The 15,198-nt window shown below is 46.9% G+C and overlaps 5 protein-coding genes across 5 annotated transcripts; 3 read left to right on the forward strand and 2 right to left on the reverse strand.

Annotated features, from left to right (window-relative positions):
* Positions 1-550: 550 nt before the first annotated feature.
* BHQ10_009593 (uncharacterized protein) lies at positions 551-1,547 on the forward strand (the record flags this gene model as incomplete). Its single annotated transcript, XM_040882525.1, has 2 exons — positions 551-1,265; positions 1,336-1,547. The coding sequence occupies 2 exons, from the start codon at positions 551-553 to the stop codon at positions 1,545-1,547; spliced, it is 927 nt and encodes a 308-aa protein (XP_040738095.1).
* Positions 1,548-1,789: 242 nt separating this feature from the next.
* BHQ10_009594 (uncharacterized protein) lies at positions 1,790-3,654 on the reverse strand (the record flags this gene model as incomplete). The annotated part of the gene is made up of 2 exons (XM_040882526.1): positions 1,790-2,669; positions 2,720-3,654. The coding sequence occupies 2 exons, from the start codon at positions 3,652-3,654 to the stop codon at positions 1,790-1,792; spliced, it is 1,815 nt and encodes a 604-aa protein (XP_040738096.1).
* Positions 3,655-8,293: 4,639 nt separating this feature from the next.
* On the forward strand, positions 8,294-9,490 carry BHQ10_009595 (uncharacterized protein; the record flags this gene model as incomplete). Its single annotated transcript, XM_040882527.1, has 4 exons — positions 8,294-8,848; positions 8,920-9,103; positions 9,167-9,295; positions 9,354-9,490. The coding sequence occupies 4 exons, from the start codon at positions 8,294-8,296 to the stop codon at positions 9,488-9,490; spliced, it is 1,005 nt and encodes a 334-aa protein (XP_040738097.1).
* Positions 9,491-10,227: 737 nt separating this feature from the next.
* Positions 10,228-11,499, reverse strand: BHQ10_009596 (uncharacterized protein; the record flags this gene model as incomplete). The annotated part of the gene is made up of 1 exon (XM_040882528.1): positions 10,228-11,499. One exon carries the CDS (start codon positions 11,497-11,499, stop codon positions 10,228-10,230), a length of 1,272 nt encoding a protein of 423 aa, XP_040738098.1.
* Positions 11,500-13,085: 1,586 nt separating this feature from the next.
* On the forward strand, positions 13,086-14,970 carry BHQ10_009597 (uncharacterized protein; the record flags this gene model as incomplete). The annotated part of the gene is made up of 2 exons (XM_040882529.1): positions 13,086-14,864; positions 14,932-14,970. The coding sequence occupies 2 exons, from the start codon at positions 13,086-13,088 to the stop codon at positions 14,968-14,970; spliced, it is 1,818 nt and encodes a 605-aa protein (XP_040738099.1).
* Positions 14,971-15,198: the final 228 nt, after the last annotated feature.

The raw sequence follows: 15,198 nt of genomic DNA on the forward strand, positions 1-15,198 counted from the left end.
CACGCTTGTCGAATGGTTTGTTGCACTGTGGACATCGCAGAATGGGCATATTTGCTTCGGACATTTTGCTTACAATGAAGACCGCTGAATACGATGATTTCGGGGTTCTGAGATGAAAGGAAGTTCAAAATTGTAAGATTGTCATACATTTTTGAGACTTGTGTCTATTTGTCAGCACGACATTTCGAGGTGCGCCCGACGGACGGAACAAATTGTAGTTGGCGTTGTGGAGAATGTGTACCAAAGAGTATCCGGGACATTTTGTAGATCATAGAAACTGAAAACGAAGAGATTCGAAATTTTCGCTTTGTAAGTCAATCTATCCTATAGCTGATGTAAAAGAATTCAAATTAGACCTCCGTAGATTCATTATAAATCGAGGGCACCTAGGCACACACACTCTTCGATATAAAAACGACCATTGTGTCTCCCTCAGACTATGGCATTCATCATCAACCTAGAAACTCAAGATTGAAGAAAATCCAGACTATTGACAAGTCCTACACCTCTTCTTACGAATTGAATCATATATTGTCATACAAAAAGGACAATGGCCGCCCCCTTCCCCTCCCCAACCACCAAATGGCACACAACCACCTACCCAACCCTATCCCCAACCCGCCCCGAACTTTCCGTAAAGGGCAAAACCATCCTAATCACAGGCGGCGGCACGGGAATCGGCGCCGAAACAGCACGCTACTTTGCGCAGGCCGGCGCATCGCGCATTGCGCTATTGGGGCGTCGAGAGCAGCCTTTACTCGACACTAAGGCTTCTATTGAGCGTATCAACAGCGCCGTCGATGTCTTTATCGCTTCAACCGATATCACGAACAAGGCTCAAGTCGACGCTGCATTCGACCATTTCGTCGGCGGCGACAAACCCGGGAAGATAGACATCCTAATCAGCAACGCAGCTATAACGGGACCGCACGAACCCATCAGCAGCGTCGACAGCGAAGCCTTCCTATCCGGCATTCATGACAACCTGCAGGGCTCAATATACCTCGCTCAAGCATTCCTGCGCCATGCCGTGGCCCAAGATGCAGTTGTCGTTGAAATCAATTCGCAGGCCGCGCATCTCGATTTTGCGCCAGCCCTGGTGGCGTATAGCATTTCGAAGATGGCTGTTTACCGGCTTTGGGATGCGCTCAGGTTCGAATTTCAGAATGTTGGATTAAGGGTGTATCATGTGCACCCGGGCGTGGTTGATACGGAGATGAATAGGTCGGTGGGTGGTGTTGCGGCTTTGGGGTTTGAGGATCATGGTATGTTTTTCATTTACCTAATCCCAGATCGAGGTCTGTGTGTGTGTTGTGCTAATTTTTTTTGGGAAAGTGTCTCTACCGGCAAGTTTCAGCCTCTGGCTCGCAAGCCCCGAAGCCAAGTTTCTTAATGGCAAATATCTCTGGGCCAACTGGGATGTGGATGAACTCAAGACTCGGGCCAAGGAAATTGAAGCAGGGCAGGAATTCAATATTCAGCTTGTTGGATGGCCGTTTGGGGAGAAAAAATGGGCAACTGATGTCACCTTTTCGCCTACTGAGTAGATTTATAGATTGATTCGTTTCGGGGATGATAACAGACTAGAGGAATGATCGCTTTCCTGTTTGGGTAACCTAGGGCTAGACTGGCACGTGTCCATCCAAAATACGGTAGTCATGCTGTTGCCAGTTGACCTCGGGAATACAATTTACAGAAAACATTATTCATGTTTGAATTCATCATATCAACATGTCATCTGTTGTTGCATAGCTCTATTTACACCATAATTACGTTGCTATACATGCACTTAAAAGCTAAGCACGAGTTGCTTCAGCTCTTGAAAGTCTGGTGTACCAAGACCAGTGACCGGGTCCCAACCAGTGGTGGAATTCCACGCAGCCCAAGGAACGATGCCACCACCAACGACAGTGGCGCCAGTCTGGCCGTTGATACCGTTGCAGCCCACGGACTGGCCACCAGTGATGTCGTTCAGACCCTTGTATCCCAAGTAGTAGATGAAGGGATTCAAGAATCCGAGAGTGGGCTGACCAGCAGAAAGACGGGCATCGTTCAACAGTGCAACGATACCAGCAAAGACGGGCGACGCAGCTGAGGTACCTCCACTAGGCTGGAGCTGACCACCACCAACAACCTGGTAATCAGGGAGCAAACTGTGGGCAGAAACGTCAGGGAAGCCACGGCCTTCGAAGTTAGTGTATTGAGAGTAGTATTTCTTAGTTGAGTCGTCAAGGAGACCGAGGTACGTCTCAACTTTTTCTGCCTGGTACCATGCACGTGGAAAGTAGTTACTGAAACCACCGGAGCTGGCAGTCCAGGCAATTTCGGGAGTAACAGCCTGAGTGCCTCCAACAGCGGTCAAGTACGGGCAAGTAGCGGGGAAAATGGGTTCGAATTGTGTCCTGTTCTTGCCGTCGTTGCTCTTGCATCCGGCACCAACGCCAAGATCACCGCTAGACTCCAAGACCGTGATACCACGCAAGCCAGTCAATCCTATCAAGTTGCATGCACGAACAGCATACTTGTATGGGACGGACTGCTCGGAGTCTCCGTAAGAGTTGGAGATCACCTGAGGCAAATCGGCGTTCTTCTGAGACAGAAGGTATTCGTAGTAAGGAATGTACGGCTCGTTCTCGTCGGTGGGTGTATCGAGGTCGGGAATGAAGGGACTGCACTGTAATTAGCCTTTACCATGTAACGATGACTGAACAATACTCACGGTGAACCACCGGTCAAGAACTCAGTCACGGGAAGAGGGTGAGAAATGCCGACGATGTTCTGAACATCGAGATTGGCTTCGCCGTAGTTGCCATCGTTGGGGTTCTGATCGTTGGGTGCGTTTGCAATAATCACCTTGGTCCAGTTCTGAGATGGGATACCATTGACCTTTTCGTAGGTGAACAAGTCGTCAAAGATGGCAGACTGGTTCAAGAAGCTACCGAAACCGACGCGACTGCCGGAAGCAACGCTAGGAGTGTAGTCTCCAACATTATACAACTGCTTCAAGCAGGCAGGAGTGATGCTGGTCTGGCAGGAAGCGGCAACAGACACGGAGCTCGATGCGGAGGTTGTGGTACCTGAGGCGCGCTTGTTCTTGTAGGTCTGGATGCTACGAGAAGCACTGGTCTTTCCAAAGTAGGTGGTTGGAGAGACGAGATCGATGGCTGCCTGTAAATCACTGGGGACGGAATAAGCCAAGGTACGCAACTTGGTGGCACCACCATCGGAGTAGTAGTTGAAGTCGGCGCCAAGCAAGCTGTTGGCCTTGCTGACAGTCGTGGCAAAGTTGATCGATTGGCCGTTGTTGTAGATCTCAGAGACTCCAGCCTCCTTCAACCAGTTGGTGACTGCTTCAACTGACGCGTCGCTGGGGCCATACTGCGCGGCAACATCGTCGGAGTCGAGGTACTGGCCGTAACTCGCAGAACCAGGGGTAGAGACGGACTGCAAGTGGTTTTGGAGTTGGTCGATGTTTTCTAGAGTGAGGGCGACGGACAATTGGATGTTTGTGTCGGCGGCTGGGGTGCTGACATGGTTCCAGCCCGATGGGAGCGCAGCCAGGGCTTCATGAGAGACAAGGGAAGAAGCGGCGAGGACTGGGTTCACTTGGGCAAGGGCCAATAGACCAGCACCAACGAGGAAGTTGCGACTCATCTTGACTATCGTGAGGGGATTGACGAAACGCGATCGACAGTTGACGGTTGGCCGAGTTCCAGGGAGGGGGGATGGAGTCGTATTTATACTAATGTAACAATAAACAAACGAACAACAACAGGCCCCGGTCTATGGTGCAAGACGTGAAATTAGTTTCGATTGCTGGAGATCCATAATAATTTGTTTTTTCTCATCTGGTGTCTTGGAAGTTAGAACAATTGCATTAATAAAGATTAATCAAGAAACAGAGAAAGCGTTGCACTGGCGATCTGCAGATAAGCGAAGGCGCAACGGGGGCCGATCCCGATCAGGAAGGAGCTCAACTCTTCGTTCTCCTCTTTGTGTTCCCTCTTTTCTGTCCTTGTCTCTTCCACCATCCGACTCACTCGCTACTGATTATATTACACATTGTATATCAACTAAGCTAATTGAACTGCAATATACACGCCATACCCCTTTATCGACCGAGTTGTTCGCTCTCCTCGCCGACCGTTGTCTCCCACCCTCCGCCGCCAAGCCTGATCGCCAGGGACGCGAGCCTTGCGGAGTTTAACAACAAACCGATCTAACAAGTCACAACTCGGCAAACACACGTCGAATGGTATTGTTGCAACACTATTTCATCCGATTGTATGCGCGCCGCTGGATAGTAATACGAGCTGGAGCAATGGCGATATCTTCAGACCGATTGCGCGAATTTAATTAATTGATCCCAACAATGTGAGCAAAGCCGAGTAAATTGCGCCAACACAAAACAAGTGTTTTAGTGGTCGGGTAGCAGCGATAAGAGCAGTCGAATCCCCGCATAATAAAGTAAGCCAGGGGCGATCCCGACGCCACCAGCCACGACTGTCCAATCTGGGGCTGTACCACCGGCTATTGATGCTTCTTCTGGCTGAACAGTGCGGAGCATATGTAACCTTGGCGACGCATATTGATTATTTCATATAGCTTAATCCGTGGTTATCCATGCATGGAAGATTATCTCTTTTTGGAAGGACGTTTGGTGCCTCGCCGGCGCTGGCCGGCCGGTTGTGTTGCAAATTCATCCAAGACATCCTGCATTATTGGCACATTGTTTACGAGGCACACAATCATGCTGTTTGAGCCTAGATCAAGCCACTACAGACTCAGCCGCGCGAAGCTGAAAGCGTGGACAATGGACTTTACCTCCCGATGAAGGGCTGACGGCTTAGTTATCGCCGATGCATGCGATGGTGCAAAATAAGCGCCGGCAAACGACAGAGCACGGAATATAAGAATACTTTTCGTTTGCGCCATGTAGCGTTGTTAAAATATTAAACAAAGCTCAATTAAAGTACCTCATACATATTCAGGGGACACCTTTGTACATTCTCCGAATGTGTTTATTTAAAAAAAAAAATAGGCAATTCGTCATCGAGGAAATGATCGCGTTTGCAGAGCCGTGAATTGAAATAGATGCAGCCAGCCTTTTTTCTCTCTTTTTCGCCGTCTATATCTGCAATCCTATTATATTCAAATATATGAATTTATATCATACGTAGGGATTTGGTTACTTACCTCAGGACTGGGACAGAATACAGCGCGATGTTCTTGCTCTCCATCCCGGCGGAATCGATCTGCTCATGTTAAACGCGGGAAATAGCTTAAACCCACTACAGTGCAGACTGGCTGGCAAGACCTGGAGTATTTCTAAGAGATATTTACCATCAACATATTTAGATACAGAAATAAAACCATAGTATTTATCAATAGTATCACAAGCACCAAATCCGATAGCTAAAAGATAATGGATCACCAACCCGCCTAGCAACTTAGCGTATAATACATTAAAAAGTGCCCTAAAACCCATGCCTAGGTGGCTAAATACTTATCCTTTAATTTATAGATTAGCAATTCTAGTATAATCAATTACTTCCTAGTCCCTGGCTAGACTTATACTAGTCTCACAGAAGCGCATTTCTTTTCAAAACTAGAAAGTGCCTGGGTACCAAAGCAGGTATTGATTTTATAATTGCGAAAATAGCTACAGGTCAATTTTACATCCTCTACCCTAATAATGAAATCGTCAAAGAATTAGATAAGAAAAGTATTACCTACGGTTATTATTCATGGACATCCGCCCTTGTCAAGTTAGAGAGAGGACTGGAAGGAAAATGCTTCTGTTGGGATTGCAGGCATGCAGACTTCACCCCAGTGATTGCGATAAATAGGTCTTGTCCTCTGTATATACCATACTTGAATTGCAGCTTAGTACCCAATCATCAAGAAGGGTATTGATTCATTTGACCTATTATCTTCTAGTCACTGGTGAATAGAATGGCTGTGTGCTAGATTCCAGATCGTCTCACATCGGACATCGCACAGAGGTAGAAATCTATCCTTCATGAGCTGCGACGCAGCATTCCACGTCTGTGTCCCCAGTTCAGCAGCTATTTCGACCAAACCACATAAACACCAGGTTGACAAATCACTGCAGGGGCTAGCAACAGACGCGGCGACGAACATGGCCCATAATCTAAACTCATGTTCGAATATATGGCTATACATGGGTTTCACTATTGTCTGCGCTTCCACGGACGTCTCATCAACATATGTAGCCCAAATATTTCGAAAGCGCGTGATCAACATCTCACAAGAAGGAGTCCCGGGCGGTCTCTCGTCAATCATAGCGACTGTATATATCAACAGTACAATCCGGACAACTTCTTCTGGCGGTATGAGTACAGCATCATCGATGTTACATCTCGTTGCAGTGGATAGGAGTGTATATTGTACGGTGGTGATCCAAAACCGGGTTTGGGCAGCGCGGCTACTTCGTCCATTGTCAAGAGGACTGTATAAACTCCATATCATGTCGATGGCACTCTTGAGGCGAAGAATGCAGGATTCGATACTTTTCTCAAATCCAATTTTGGAATCCAGTTGTTGAAAGCCTGGAGGAAGGGGAGTGTTATTAGTTATGAACGGTTGGGATAGTGAGGGGATATCGTTGCTGGAAAAGTAGGGTTGGTCGAATGCATCAATTGATCCAGACAGATCCGCTCTGCCAAACAGTTAAGATTTTTGCTTGATATTAGTCCGCAGATCCTGTTGTAGGTACGTACCTATATATTTTACCCATGATTAAGGGTTCTACTACCAAGCTGTTCAGGCCACCTCTTGCACGAACGAGTTCTCCCAAACCTTTCATATGAATCCTCCATTGTTCATGCGTCCCGTTACACTTCTGTAACATGGTAATAGTTGCAACAGCAGCAAGAGTCTCATTCGAAACACCACATCCCTGTATATTCGAGACTCTTTTGTTTAATATTGAGATCGCTTTATTCATATGCCTCAGACCAAGAGTATGATAGTTGATTGAAGTAATTGATGTACTCATGTTGTTGACCATGAAGAAATCGGCTGTTCCAATAAAAACGTGCAGCAAAGCGCTGTCATGAAATGCCATCGGTAGCCAGTACTCGCTCATTGGATTGAACTCGGCTTTGTCTTCGATTGAGTACATTGTTTTGGAGACGGATGTTGAGTCTTTATAAAGCGGCGATGAGACCAATGTTACCCGCGGAGAAGGGTGTAGAAAGGTGCTACTCACAAAATTGCAACAGATCGTACATGTACGCTTCTAGTTTGATCGGTGCTGTATTGAATGGGTCTTCACTATTACCAAGTGGTATCATGTCAATTGCATGTCTTTCAGTAGCCAAGTTGAGATTGTCAGATTGAGTAGATGGCTTCTGCTTGTTGTTATTCTGTCTCTTTTCACGCAGATAAGTGTTCATGACGCGCCTTCGGACAACCCTGCGAAGTTCGTCGCGAACCATTGCTTCTCTGGTTCTGGTGTCAATGGCCCTATCTTGTGAAGGGCGAGTAAATGGAATAAAGTCGAAATTTCTTGACCCTATATCGCCCTGATTGGCTGCCACTTTTTGGTCTAATTGGATACAGGTCACAACGAGTCAGTGAAGCTCCAGTGGAAAGTTACTTACAAGACGCAAGCCGCCAGATGGATAGATACATACGCTTTCTGGGCCTTCCCCTTACACGTGGAATCTTAAGACTGACTGGACCATGCTCATACCGAAATATGCACATGTTATCATTGGCAGCTTTTCCGTTCAAAGGATCATGAGGCATTAGGCTGAATACGACTTCGCTTGGCGCTTGATAATCCATGATTGTATTAACAGTGTAGAGGGTGATGAAGATAAAAAACGAGAAACTTTTTGGAAAAGAAGCTGAAGATGGGAAACGGCCAGCTTAAATTCGACTCTTTTGGGCAAGCGTCGGATTGAGTCAGATCCGTTTTGGTGGATCTCATCAGCCAAAACCTAAACCCAATGTGGATTGTGGGGAGCGAAAACTCACCCGAGAAGGGAAAGGCGCGAAGTCGGGGTCTTGCTTAATTGGGCAGTTGTTCTGCAACTGGTGATAGTATCATTTCTTGCCGTCAATTTAGCGGATAAAACCAGCAGGAGGATTAGAAATCAATGTCATTTAGAGCGTGACATTGAATATTTGGGTCTGGAAACCATGCGAGTGCAAGAAGTATAAATAGCCATACCTCGACTTGCCTGTGTTCTAATGAGTTGTCCTCCTATCTATATCATATTCATCCGAACCAAAGGAGGATCCTTATCAGGAAGCTTCAAAAATGTCTTCATATACTCGCGCCACTACTGCCGAAGAGATAGCAGCCGACTGCACCGATATCATCAATGGCAAAATAATACTCATTACTGGTGTCTCACCAGGTGGCCTAGGTGCAGAGTTTGCCCGAGTCATTAGCAAACACTCTCCTGGCCTCATTATCCTTGCCAATCGTGATGTAGCCAAGGCATCCGAAACAGCCAAAACTATTGCGGAGATTGCGTCCTCAGTACCAACTAGGATCCTTAAGCTAGACCTCGCATCTCAGGCACAGATTCGAGAAGCTGCTAAGGAGGTCGTGGAGAAGTATCCGGAGACTCATATTGATGTTTTGGTCAACAATGCTGGTGTGATGGCCGGCCCATACAAGGTCACGGCCGATGGCATTGAGAATCAATTCGGCACTAATCATATTGGACATTTTCTGTTCACCAATCTGATCATGAAGAAATTAGTTCCATTGAGCAAGGATAACAACTTTCCTCCAGCACGTATCGTCAACGTTTCCAGTAATGGATACCGACTTGGATGGGTCCGGTTTCGTGATTGGGGGTTTGATGTATGAGATATTACTTCTATTCATTTTGCTTACTGTTGGCCGCTCTTGCTAATTTGCGCATCGTATAAAAGTCAGGAAAAACATACGATCAGTGGGCCGCTTACGGACAATCCAAAAGCGCGAACAATCTCTTTTCAATTGCCCTTGCAAAAAGGCTCGGTACAACCAAGGGCCTTGTCGCGGTCAGCCTGTGCCCCGGCGCCGTTCCTACTAACCTCGGGAATGCAACGGGAATGGAAGGCTACCAAGCACTTGGTAAGTTTCTTTCCCCGTCAATGAATGCGAGATTAGACCGCTAAGACAGCCTTTTTATAACAGTCAAAGCCGATAGAGCGCAGGGACATTCTCAATATTGGGTAAATGATCTTAGAACGTTGTTCAAGACTATGGAACAGGGTGTTGCTACCCATGTGTTTGCAGCTTTCCATTCTTCTATCTCAGCTACGGGTAAGCTATTCCATTTCATGCCGTGCATTTATCATTCTAACCACTATGTTGTGCGTAGTAAACAATGGATCCTTTTTACAGGATAGCCATATTACCCCTCTGGAAGACATGTACCCCTGGGGTAGAGATCCAATTGATGCGGAGAAATTGTGGATTTTGAGCGAAAGGATTGTAGATCAAAAGTTTGATTATTGACAGTAAGACAATTTTACGCGAGTCATTGAAAGCTTGAATGGAAATAAATGTTAAGCTTATGATCTGATTGATCCTTGTAATCACGAGGAAGAAGGTTGATGTATGGGGCTGAGAATTGAAAAATCATAGATTTAAAATCAATGGCTACTTTATTCTAGGGCGATAGACTTGCCTGGAAAAAATGCCTTAGCTGTCTTTCCGTGAAGATCGCCAAACATTAGATGCTAGTTCGCAAGGAGATTATCACACATTCCTCCATGTGGTCAGTCGAGCTTTCAATCCTAGAGAAATGTTCCTGTAGCCCTTCCGACGACGTGATGTTGAGGGAAAGGTTGTGATAAAGGATCGGAGTAGTAGCGAGATAACATTTTTTTGTTCACCAGCACGATGTCCTGCAGTGTCCGATATGGCGTGTCTTGGATCTATGGTGGATTAGAAAGCAAGTTCACGAGGTTCCTGCTCGCAAATCATACCTCACGTAAGATCAGATCTCAGACGTGGCATTTCGTCGAGGTGGGGCTGGAATGAGATCGTATGAATATGAGGAGGATACGTTGCGGCGAAGAGGTTCGCTCCAAGGTGTCGCAGTGAGAAGAAATCTCTATTTGACTGAGCCCAGACTAACCGTAATGAGAAGGCGCTGCTGGGACTTACGGTAGGCACTCCCCGTCAACTTCTGAGGAAGATGAACATCAAAGTACCTGATCAAACTCTTATCGGTGAACGTTGCCTTGAGGTCATATAACTGGAGGGCCGTACAACAAAGTCTGTCTACGGCGCCATTTGGCAGCGTCTACAGAGCCTTTTACACTGCCTTTGAAAAAACGATATCCGATTGCTCGCTGGCAGTCCGCCCCAGTCCTTGTCAACTCGTTAGAACCGTTAGTACGGCAGGTTGATGGCAGCCATGCCTTGCCAGGGTCATCGAAGCAGATTCTGTTTGCCTCGGAAAGACTTTCTAGGTGTAGGTAGGCCAAGTGAGGTAAGTGGTTTGTCAGAAAGTCGAATATAGGTCCGAAGGTACCCGATTTGAGGTTGAGATTCCTCATGGTTAGACTACCAAGCTGAGTTGTCTGTTGGAAAAAGGCGAGAATTGCAATGCCTTCGGTATAGATACCTTCTAGACGACAGTGCTGCAAATTTGAGAAATGGTTACCCAGCTGCGCGATTTTACTGAAGAATCTTTGTTCTTCCAGCTCAGCGCCACCGAGCCTATAAGTGCGTAGATTGAACCAATGTAATTCAAGACTTTCAAGATGTGGGCACAGCTTTAACAGATGTTTGATATCATCAACATAGCCCTGGCCAGTAGCTAGGTTAACTTCATGAACTTCATCCTGGGAGCTTTGCACGTTTTCCACAATGTGATGCGAGAGGCTCAAAGATAGGCTCTTCAAGCTGAACAAAGTCTTGGAAAGACCCACACATTCTAGAAGTAGCGCCATCTTGTTACAGGCAAGACTACAAAGGTCGACACTACCAAATATATCCAGCTTCTGAACGGAGAGACCACTATCTGCGAGAGCCTGAGAGGAAATCTCCAAGGTTTTGCATGCAGTCTGCCAGACTGACTCCCAGTTCGTAAAGGCTTCCATATGGGCATTTCGGAGGATCTTTTGTCCTTGGACAGTCAATACAAGAAATTGCAGCCCTCCATACACTGAGTTGTGCCGCAATTTCGTGAGTGCTTCAGTCAGTAGGGCAATCTCCTCGGCAAATGTATGCGACGGTGTAGGTGCTGTGCCTCTGATCGTCAACGACTTCAAAAAGCAGCCCATGCGTTGCGGCTGTGTCATTTGCACAAAGCTCTGCAGTTCTGTGGCCGACTCCCAGTTTATGGTTTTCTTCTCAAAGTATCTCTTGAACGTTCCCCGACCGGATTTGGCGGCAATGGTTTGCGATACTAGACGAAGATTGCGGATATCTCCAAGTTCTAGAAAAGCAGCGACAGTGTCTAGAATCTCGACGGGAAGCTCGTCGAAAGCACGATGTGGTTTTGAAGAGACCATCTTGGAACGACCCTTGCTATGGAGTCAAGCCGGAGAATGTAGCAGTCGGAATTCGAATCTATCCGATCGAGGGAAGATTGTTGTTCCAGTCCTAGCGAGATGATCAATCGACAAGATTGGGGCGATGTACAGATTTGAGATGTTGTGTCAACATGGTGGGGGGAGTCATAGCGCTACTCGTGTTGGCTGGGTTCTTTGGGATAGCTAGTAGTATGTTCCTGCAGCTTCCGAAAGTTTCATAAATAGGATTCCATCTGTGTAATACTTCCTGAGTATCAATCCTCTGAACCATTATACATTAGTTCTTGCGCACCTAACCATTAGTTCACCAGCCTTTACAATTTTTCTAACATCTATGATGAGATGTTTGTCTCGTTGCACCCCGCATGGATGGAGTCTGCTAGAACTCATTAGGATTAGAGCCACTAGGAGAGGTTACGTACGCAGGCTTCAATACTATTATCCATGTCAGAATAGTACGGAATGTGTAAAACGATGAGCATCGCCACTTTCCGAATTTTAAGCATCTAAAGCTGCCAAGCAAGTGGCAAAGCGATCTGCACATCGTAAAGGTGAAGTGACACGGGTGCACTCCTCCTTCGGCTGTAATTGGTAATCCAGTCCTGTTGATAATTCAACCTAGGTTGAAATTAAAGTATTCTGGGAATTACTCTCCGTTTCAGAGGTCGAATAAGAGTAAACAAGACTACAACCCGGTCTCTCAGAGTTCAGAACTGACAGCCGAGTTTGGCATTTCGGGAAAGGTAGGTTGATTGCTTATTGTGGAAGCCATCTTCTTTTGGCTCTGGAATAGAGACAAGCCGACTTGATTTTAGAAAATTTTTATCATCGTATATCTATTATCGTTAATGACTTACAAATATACCGGGGAGAAAGTAACAAAAAATATTGTATATCAGTGGTCGCCACTTGACAGATTTCGCTCAACTCAAACTACGAATCTAACAAAGCGGGGGCTAGTTAATGGTGCTGTAGAAGTAATAGGATAGTTGTGATTGATGGAAAGCACTGTACTAATACAGACATCAAAGACGCAATTCCTTATTTGCTCAACAGTGCGCCGTGTCTTGAACCTAGAACGGGCTACATTGACGCAGCCACAAAGTAGGTACCAAAATAATTTGGACTTGATAAGTCATTGATATGAACATTAGTTAAAATTAAATTGAGAAACCCTGAAGAATTGCGAGTGCTTACCGCTTGAAAATTGCTCCTTCCTAATTATCATTAGACTGGTGACTGTGATAAAAGTACTTAAAATGGCGCGATTAATAAACTGCGTAGATCCTATTGGAGATCATCTCAAGATTGGCTACACAACTCCGCATGCAGGTTGGATGTAACAACTCGACGCCACCAATACCTACTAAATAGCAAAATATGATTGCCAAAAAGTACTATATCCATGGCGAATGGAATCCTTGCGACTTTCGTAGCGTGCACGCAATTTTGGGATGTTCCTTGCAATACACCTCACACCTATTTAGAGCACCAACGCCCCTCAAGCTGCATAGTTATTACCATTTCTCAATTTTATCTAGGAAGCAACAAAAGAGAGGGGAAAAATGATCGTGCCTTTTGTCGCTATCCTGCTCACGAGCAGTGTCTCGGCGCTTTCCTCGCCATATCATCTCAAGGAGTTCCACCCAGTTCCTAGAGGATGGAAGGAAATCAGCCCTGCACCAGGCTCGCATACACTGGAGCTTCAGATCGCTCTGAAGCAACATCGCTTCGGCGAGCTGGAAACAGCGCTCTATGAAGTCTCCGATCCGACTCATGCTCGATACGGCCAGCATCTCAGCGCCACGGATGTCCACGAGTTAGTGCGGCCAGCGGATGAAACTCTAGAGCTGGTTGAGTCCTGGCTCGCTGACTACGGCGTGGAACCCTTCGAGCTGGACTGGAGCCCTGCTCGGGACTGGGTTTCAGTGACTCTGCCAGTCAACGTTGTCGAGAGCCTTTTGGACACGAATTATTCTGTCTATCGTCATGAGGACGGGGCGTATGCCGTCCGGACGCCCCGATGGTCATTGCCAGCCCATCTGCACGAACATATTATCTCAGTCCAACCGACAAATTCTTTCTTTCAAGTCGCTGCACAAAAGAATACCATCCGACCAGTAGGTCAGCTGGATATCAGCGAGATAGCCTCCTCCTTCTCCTCCTTCGACGCGGAAACCTTGAAAAATCCAACCGTAGAGCAGGTATGTAACACATCACTGGTCACACCACTCTGCCTGCGAACGTTTTACGGGACATATGACTACGTCCCGCAAGCTATAGACCGAAACCGAGTGGCATTGAACAATTTCCTGAACGAGACTAATAACCGTTCGGATATCCATATATTCCTGGAGCAGTACCGCCCAGATGCCGTCGGATTCAGCTTCGTCAATCAGATCATCAATAATGGAAGTAATCAACAAACCCCGGACACGCCTTTGCAATTGGAAAATGGCCAGGATGCGGAGGGGAATTTGGATGCCGAGACCATTATTGGTATCACTTATCCTACTCCTCTCTTTGCGTACAACACCGGAGGCTCGCCTCCCTTTACACCATCAGCCGGCTCGCCCACCAACTCAAATGAACCGTACGGTATCTGGCTCAAATACATCCTGGCGCAGTCGGACGATAAAATACCGCAAGTCGTCTCGACATCCTACGCCGACGAGGAATGGACAGTCCCATACTCGTATGCCACCGCTGTGTGCCAGCAGTTTGCCCAGCTAGGGGCTCGTGGTGTTTCGTTGCTTTTTGCTAGCGGCGACGGCGGTGTTGGATCTGCAGGCTATTGTTACCCTGGTGATGACAGCAGCGACATCCAATTCGACCCTCTCTTCCCTGCAAGCTGCCCATACGTTACGGCTGTTGGGGCTACTAAGAACTTTAACCCAGAAGTGGTCGCCTACGATACGAGCAATGGATTCGCCTCCGGAGGGGGCTATTCTAATTACTTCCCTCGCCCTTCATATCAAGATTCTGCCGTCACGGCATACACAAAGGGGCTTGGGAAGGAGTTTGCGGGGCTTTATAATACCAGCGGTCGCGGGTATCCCGACATTTCTGCGCAGGGCCAGCGATTTGCTACGATTTGGAATGGCAGCCTTTTGGTCCTGGACGGAACGAGTGCGTCTACTCCAGCCGCCTCAGCTATTATTTCCCTCGTGAACGATGCGCTTTTGGCGGCAGGCAAGCCTCCCTTGGGATTCCTCAACCCTTGGCTCTATGCGACTGGGCACGCTGGGTTTAACGACATCACCAGCGGTTCTGCAATCGGCTGCAACACGACTGGGTTTCCGGCTAAGAAAGGATGGGATGCAGTCAGTGGATGGGGTACTCCGGTAAGTTTGTCTCGTTTTTCTTCTTTCTTAAAAGAGGACACCTTTGTTGACTGGGGATTAAACATAGAATTTCCCAAAGTTGAAAGAGCTCGCTCTAGCTCGCTAGGAAGCCATCCTTATCTACGAGTTCTCAAGTAGATAGGCCAGAAAGGTCATAGTATATTAAATTATCATATCAATCTCACGGTATCCGTCATGATCCTCGTCGGCATAATCCTCGTTAGGTATTTCATACCATATTATATCATATAGTATGCGCGCAACTTTTGGGCCAGTTGGGACGGCCTAAAATCCTGTGAATATAGGCTGTTCAACGTCACGGCAGATAGTATAA

Source organism: Talaromyces amestolkiae, assembly GCF_001896365.1.
Source record: "Talaromyces amestolkiae strain CIB chromosome Unknown scaffold25.1, whole genome shotgun sequence".
Classification (NCBI taxonomy): domain Eukaryota; kingdom Fungi; phylum Ascomycota; class Eurotiomycetes; order Eurotiales; family Trichocomaceae; genus Talaromyces; species Talaromyces amestolkiae.